This window comes from Amphiprion ocellaris, chromosome 4 (assembly GCF_022539595.1).
Source record: "Amphiprion ocellaris isolate individual 3 ecotype Okinawa chromosome 4, ASM2253959v1, whole genome shotgun sequence".
Taxonomy (NCBI): domain Eukaryota; kingdom Metazoa; phylum Chordata; class Actinopteri; family Pomacentridae; genus Amphiprion; species Amphiprion ocellaris.
In genome coordinates, this window is record NC_072769.1 from 22,534,001 (window position 1) to 22,541,312 (window position 7,312).

Here is a 7,312-nt window from a genome sequence, read left to right on the forward strand (position 1 = left end):
CAACCATCACTCCTGTGTTCTAATGCTACATTGTGTTAGCTAATGGTGTTGAAAGTCTAATTGATGATGAGAAAACCCTTTTGCAGTTATGTTAGCACATGAATAAAAGTGAGAGTTTTCATGGAAAATGTGAAATTGTCTGAGTGACCCCAAACTTTTGAATGGTAGCACCACCGTTACCCTATGTAGATATTCCATTAAAAATCAGCCACTTCCAGCTAGAATAGTCATTTAGCACATTAGCAATGTCTAAAGCAGGAGTGTCAAACTCATTTTAGTTCAGGGGCCACATTCAGCGCAATTTGATCTCCAGTGACCAGTAAAATCAGAGCATAATAACCTATAAATAACCACAACTCCAATTTTTTCCTTTGTTGTAGTGTAATAAAGTTACTTTCTGAAAATGTTCAGATTTGAGGAATTATCTTTTTACAAAACATCATGAACAACCTGAAATTCCTTAAGAAAAATAAGATCAATTTCAACAACATTATGCCTCAGTTTATCATTTACACATTAGAACTTCCAGATCACAGAGTGTCTACAAAGGAACACAACATGTAGTCACAGGTATCTGGAACTGAATGATATAATATTTTCCTTTACCATCAAAACGACAAAAGTCAGACAAAAACAAGGCAAAATAATCAAAAAATCTTTTTCAAAATGACAAAAAAGAGACAAACTACATAAACAAACAAAAAAGAGACAAAAAAATTAGACAAAAAGTTACAGTGACAAAACAATGAGACAAATGACACAAACGAGACAAAAAATGACAAAAAACGAGAAACAAAACGACCAAAAAATAGACAAACAACACAAGCGAGACCAAAAGGAAACATAGAACGACAAAAACAAGAAACAAAACAACAAAACAAAAACAAGACAAAATATTACAGAAATGAGACACAAAACAAGACACAAAAGAACATTGAACTATCTAGTATTTTACTTTATGATCAAAACAACTTGTCAAGGTCTAGAAATTATTTTAAATTTATAGTTTTACAAATTTGTAATTTACAGTTAATGTCTTCTCTGTAATTTTTACACTTTAAAAAGTCATCCCGCAGGCTGGATTGGACCCTCTGGAGGGCCGGTTTTGGCCCGCGGGCTGCATGTTTGACACCCCTGGTCTAGACTATATTTCTGATTAATTTAATGTTATCTTCATTGGAAAAGCCTGCTTTTCATTCAATCCAAATAAGTGACCCCAAACTTTTGAACGGTACTGTATATTTCATTGTTTTAGACTGTTGGACCGTCTCTGAACTGTCGGTGTGTTCTGTCACCCACAGAGTCTCCCTGTCGTGGTGAGCCGGTCCGAGACTACCACCGGCTGCAGCACGGCACCGTCCTCTGCCAGACGTCCAAGCCCTTCTCCTGGGTGGAGTGTCGGGGTCGCTGCCGGGCGGGAGCCGAGCCGGCCGTCCCCTCCGCCTCCTGCTGCGCCCCGCTGAGGGTCCGACGCCGGCGGCTCGCCTTCGAATGTGACGACGGGACCTCGTTCACGCAGGACGTGGAGAAGCCTGTGGAATGCGGCTGCAAGGAGTGTGTGTAGCACTGCGGATGGGATGGTGCGCACGTACACACATGCACACACACACACACACACACACAGAGTTTCAAACACAGCACACACACACCGAGCTAAAGAGGTACGCACACTGTAGGAATTCTGTCACTGATAAACAGACATTTGTTTTGTGTGTTTTTGCGCACAGTCGCAGTTTTGTAACATAAGACAGTTCTTCCCTCTCGAGACATGAAGTCAACGAGTCAACCTCATCATCGTCATCTTCCTCTTCCTCATCTGCTGTAGGAGAACCTGCGCACTAACTCCCTAACCCCAGCTCATTATTAATAGTTGTGTGGTGAAAAGCCTCTGTATGCCTTCTCGTTTGTGTTTCTGACGTGTGTCGGGTTAAGTGCTGCTCTTTGTTCCCTCACAGCTGCAGCAGCAGACTTGTAGCAGGAAGTAAAGGTACTAATTAAGCTGGGACTCGTTTATGAAGTATAAGCTTTGACAGTCAAAACCGATCGGAAAAAACATCACTCCATTTCTATCTCTGATGTAAAAGATCTCACCTCTGAGACTTCATGTGCAGATATCTCTCAACAGCAGCACTGAGGTCTGACAGTGTGATAAAGGACAAATAAACTACATCTTGAAGCCTCCTTCTCTGCAGACACGACTGCTGTTTCTCTAACAGGCTCTTTGTGGATTTAAGCATCAAACATTCAGCTTGTGGTTGTCGAACAGTGGCAGGTGTGTGTGCTGGAGTTTACTCTCAACCTGCCGTCAGTCTTCGTCAGTCTCATCAGTTTTGTGCAGTGAGCATAAACCCAGAAACACGGAAAGTTCTCAGTCCTCTGAATAAATAAGTTCCACACCACTTTAAGAGGTCGTACAGAAACATTATACAGGGGGTCCTCAACTTATGTCGGAATTCCATTCCTACAGTGCAACGCAACGTGATTTTCGTCATAAGTCGGAACTCACATAAGTACCTGTCACTCACCCACGCTAACACAGTGGTAAAATCATAATCGTTCGTCCGTCGGTGTTTCGCCCTTTTCTGAACATTTTATTATATCTAATTTCACTTCGCTGGCGATGGTTTTCCTTTTGTTCCAAGCACTGCCATCAGAAGAGTCTGATTTACGCTTGGGAGCCACGATGAAGGGCAAAAAGTTTCCAAAAAAACAACACCAACAAAAGAAAGCGAATGTAGCACAATCCAATATAGCATACCACCGGCAAACGTAAACAAAGCCGTCTTCCTTGTATAGCGCCGCGTGATGACGTATTCATCCACTCCGCTCGCCAACTAGTTCCCATACGAAACTTGTTTTAACGTTGCAAACAACATACATCGGAATGATGGAACAAGAATTTCTTTATAAATTTATGGGAAATGGCGACGTAACCACGAAACATCCAGGACGTCGCAAACCGAGGACCTGGTGGAATACATTTTGCTCAGTGACACACACAGACAAAACCTGTCATAATAAAAGCTGTCAAAGGGCCACACATTTGTTTATGGGAGTAATCAAGCTTCCTTTCTGGTCTTGACATCGCACATGTTTATCAGGACAGTTTGTGCTCTTGGAATATGAATGCCACAAATTTAGTTTTTCTTAAGAATAAGTCATTAGGTTTATGTAATTGCCCAGTAGAAACCCAGAGGGCAGAGTTAAAGGTACAAGAACATCGACCAACATCAAACAATGAAACAAAACTCCAGTATTTCTAATAGTATGTTATAACTGACTGACAGCAAAACTACACAGGTTAAAACCTAAAGCATATTATTAAATGTTTTCTAAAAGTGTGTTTATACCAGTAGTCTTGATAAAATACATGTTTATTTGTACGTTTCAGTGTAAAAATAAGTGCTTTTTCCCCATTTATAACAAACTCCCCTATTAAATTATGAATAAATGCATTTTGTCAAAGGAATTCTTGGATTTCTAACAGTGTGGACGAGATGTTCATTGCACAAAATGTGAGATCAGACTGGATGTGTGGCCTCCTGTGTACAGGGTTATAACTGTTGCATTTGTATTAAATCATCCCATATAAGCTGCTATCTTTGAAAATATGCTACCGCTCAAAAGTTTGGGGTCACTTAAAAATGGCCTTATTTTTGAAAGAAAAACGTCTTTTTTCAATGAAGATAGCATTAAATGAGTCAGAAATACGGTTTAATGTGGTAAATGACTATTCTAGCTGGAAACGGCTGATGTTTAATGGAATATCTACATAGGGGTACAGAGGAACATTTCCAGCAACCATCACTCCTGTGTTCTAATGCTACATTGTGTTAGCTAATGGTGTTGAAAGGCTAATTGATGATTAGAAAACCCTTGTGCAGTTATGTTAGTACATGAATAAAAGTGTGAGTTTTCATGTAAAAGATGTAATTGTCTATGGTGTGCAAATTTTCTTCACTCATCTTTGTTCACTATCAGCATGGTGTCATCTGCATAAAGTACACTACCGTTCAAAAGTTTGGGGTCACCCAGACAATTTCATGTTTTCCATGAAAACTCACACTTTTATTCATGTGCTAACATAATTGCACAAGGGTTTTCTAATCATTAGTGTTAGCCTTTCAACACCATTAGCTGATACAATGTAGCATTAGAACACAGGAGTGATGGTTGCTGGAAATGTTCCTCTGTACCTCTATGTAGATATTCCATTAAAAATCAGCCATTTCCAGCTAGAATAGTCATTTACCACATTAACAATGTCTTGACTGTGTTTCTGATTCATTTAATGCTATCTTCATTGAAAAAAATGCTTTTCTTTCAAAAATAAAGACATTTCCAAGTGACCCCAAGCTTTTGAACGATAGTGTACATTCACACCAACCCCCAAAAGTAACTGCAACTCAGTGTTTCCTGACATTTCTGTGGACGAGCACGTCTTCCCATTCAGTGATGCAGGTGGTCAGTAATCAGAGCTAATTATCAGCACCACCTTTTGTTTGAAAAGTGAGTGAACATGTGGACAAACAGTTCATCTAACATCCATAAATCTACACGGACGTCGAGGACGACTTGTCATCTCGTCCCGCTTCCTGTTAGATGATTTGAACGCAGCCTGAAGGTTAGAGGTGGTGGAGTTCAGGAAGTGGTGACGTTTGTCCATCGCTGCTCACAGACTCCCTTTACACCAGTTAAAGAGAGGGGGGCAGCGCTTGGGAATGCTGGTTCTTGTTCTTCTGTTTTTGTGAGGACATTCTGTCTGGTTGTTGCTTCTTCAAAGGGCTGTTTGAGAGTTAAGACTGGTTAGTGCTGTGAATCAGAGGCTGAGCGTATATAAATCCATGCTACCTAAACTTCCTTGCTTTCTTTTTCTTCCATTCATTTGTGCAAAACATAAAAATCTATTAGCAGACACTGGAAACCTTAGCAGGCCGTGACACCGAGCACACATTTAATTTGTGTTGCATTTTTGTGTGTTCAGGCAGTTTTCCATTTTGAACACCTACACACACAATAGTTATTTTCACTGTTAATTCATCTTATTTTGATTTTGTTGCTCATCCTCATAGTGGCAAAATCATGTGGAAAAATACACATTATTATTATTATTATTATTATTATTATTATTATTATTATTATTATTATTATTATTATTATTATTATTATTATTATTATTATCGTTATCTGCTTCTTTTAGCTTTGTAGTTTCTCACTGAAATTCCGGAGTCAAACCATGACCCTAGGGAGATTTCAGGGCTCAAGAAATGGACAGCGTTTTTCTAATTATATGGGCACTTCCAAGTAGAACAATCTTCTGGAGTTCTGCAGTAGTTGGTTTTCCTGGTATTTCCAGGAGTCGCTTCTCCAGTCCTTTCTTGATAAGGCCCAATGCTCCAATTACGACCGGTATTGTTGTCACCTTCATTCCCCACATCCTTGTAACTTCAATTTCTAGATCTTTGTACTTTGACAATTTCTCAACTTCTTTGATGCTAATATTCCTTTCAGATGGGACTGTCATGTCAATCATCAGGCATGCCTTCTGATCTTTATTCTTAACAATAACATCAGGTCTGTTGGCCTGTATCTCCCTGTCTGTGTGTACCGGCATGTCCCAAAGCACTGTGACATTGTTGTTTTCAGTAACTGTTTGTGCTTCATGCTCATACCATTTGTCTGCTGCTTGTAGGTGGTAGTGCTTACAAATTTTCCAGTGTATGTAGCTTGCTGCCTTGTCATGCCTTTGGATGTATTCCTTCTTCGCTAGCAATGGGCAGCCTGACACAATATGGTCAATGGTTTCCTCATACTCATTGCATATTCTACATTTGGGATCTGTTCCATCTTTAATGATTCTGTGGTGGTACGATCTTGTAGCCAAACTTTGGTCTTGTGCAGATATCAGCATTCCTTCTGTTTCAGCCTTAAGTCCCGAGCTTCTGAGCCATTGATGGGTTTGGTCTTGTTCTACATCTGGCTTCTTGCACTCTGTTTGGGTATTGACCATGCATCGGTTTTTCTTCCCATTTCTCTGTCATCTTCTTCAAGGCCTGGTTCTTTCCTTCTTGCTTGGTTCTCTTCGCAAACTTAGTAACTGATTCACAATCTTTCTTTATAACCTCTGGTAGTGCAAGCTCCTGCGCAAACTTTCTAGCTTCTTTTGTGATGGAGTAGAGTTTCTTACTTCTTTCATGTTGGTAAACCAGCTTTAATAATGCATCCTCAATTTTCTCCAGATAAGAATTCAGTCCAAGAGTTGTTACTTTGTATGACATTTCAAGCTGAGTAAGTCCTCTTCCGCCAATCTTTCTTTGTAGGTACAATCTCTCAACATCAGCTTTCGGATGGTGCATTCGTTCCATTGTAAGCAGCTTTCTTGTCTTTGTATCTAATTTCTTTACTTCTGTGAGCTTCCAGTTAATGATGTTGAAACTGTATGTTACTACTGGAACAGCTAAAGTGTTGATGGCTTTGATCTTGTTTGCTGCATTTAGTTCACTCTTGATGACGAGTCTAACTCTTCGGTAGTACTCTTTTCTAATCTTCTCTTTCATCTTTGCATGCTGGATTTCATCTCCCTCATTGACACCAAGATACTTGTATGCATTTTCTTGGTCGAGTTCCTTTATGATGGTATTTTTGTCAAGCTGTAAATCAGATGTTGCGGTCAATTTTCCTGCTTTGAAGGTAGCCTTGGCACATTTGTCCAGTCCAAACTGCATACGGATGTCATCACAAAATTATTATTATTATTATTATTATTATTATTATTATTATTATTATTATTATTATTTCTCCTACTGCAAAGTGATGCTTAGAAATATTCATCACTTTTTCTTCACAGAACAATAAAAAGCATCAAATCTTTACATTCGACAAATTTCTGCTTGACTAAAAATGACAAACTATTGGATATTTTTCCTCTTACAACTGTAAAGCAGCTTTGTAAACCCGATGTTCACTGTGATTGCACCACTCAAAGCAAAGTCACTGCTAATTGATTTTTATGTTGCACAGAAAACAATGGACACCGATGGATGAGTGCTTCCAAACTTTTTCTAACACATCGGCGTTGTTTGCAAAATGGAACGATTTAAACTGCATCGGTGATTTTAAATACATTCAGAAGCACACAGTGTTGTAGAAATTTTGCCATCTTAGGTTACATTTTTTTTTTTTTTTTAATTTTAAATAGATTTTGAAGTGTTTATATACCATTTTGGTGTTGGTGGTATGTAGCAACCAATAATGTAATACAGTTTTTGAGACAATAAAGTAGAAACATTTTGCCAATAATATAGGAATACTA

At 39.0% G+C, this 7,312-nt stretch overlaps 1 protein-coding gene across 1 annotated transcript in view; it reads left to right on the forward strand.

The window, feature by feature from the left end:
* slit1b (slit homolog 1b (Drosophila)) overlaps positions 1–2,181 on the forward strand; it is a 100,830-nt gene extending 98,649 nt beyond the window's left edge. Inside the window, exon 38 of the mRNA XM_023289495.3 lies at positions 1,302–2,181. Coding sequence (XP_023145263.3) covers positions 1,302–1,564 — 263 coding nt within the window. The 3' untranslated portion in view covers positions 1,565–2,181. The remainder of the gene's footprint in view (positions 1–1,301) is intronic.
* Positions 2,182–7,312: the final 5,131 nt, after the last annotated feature.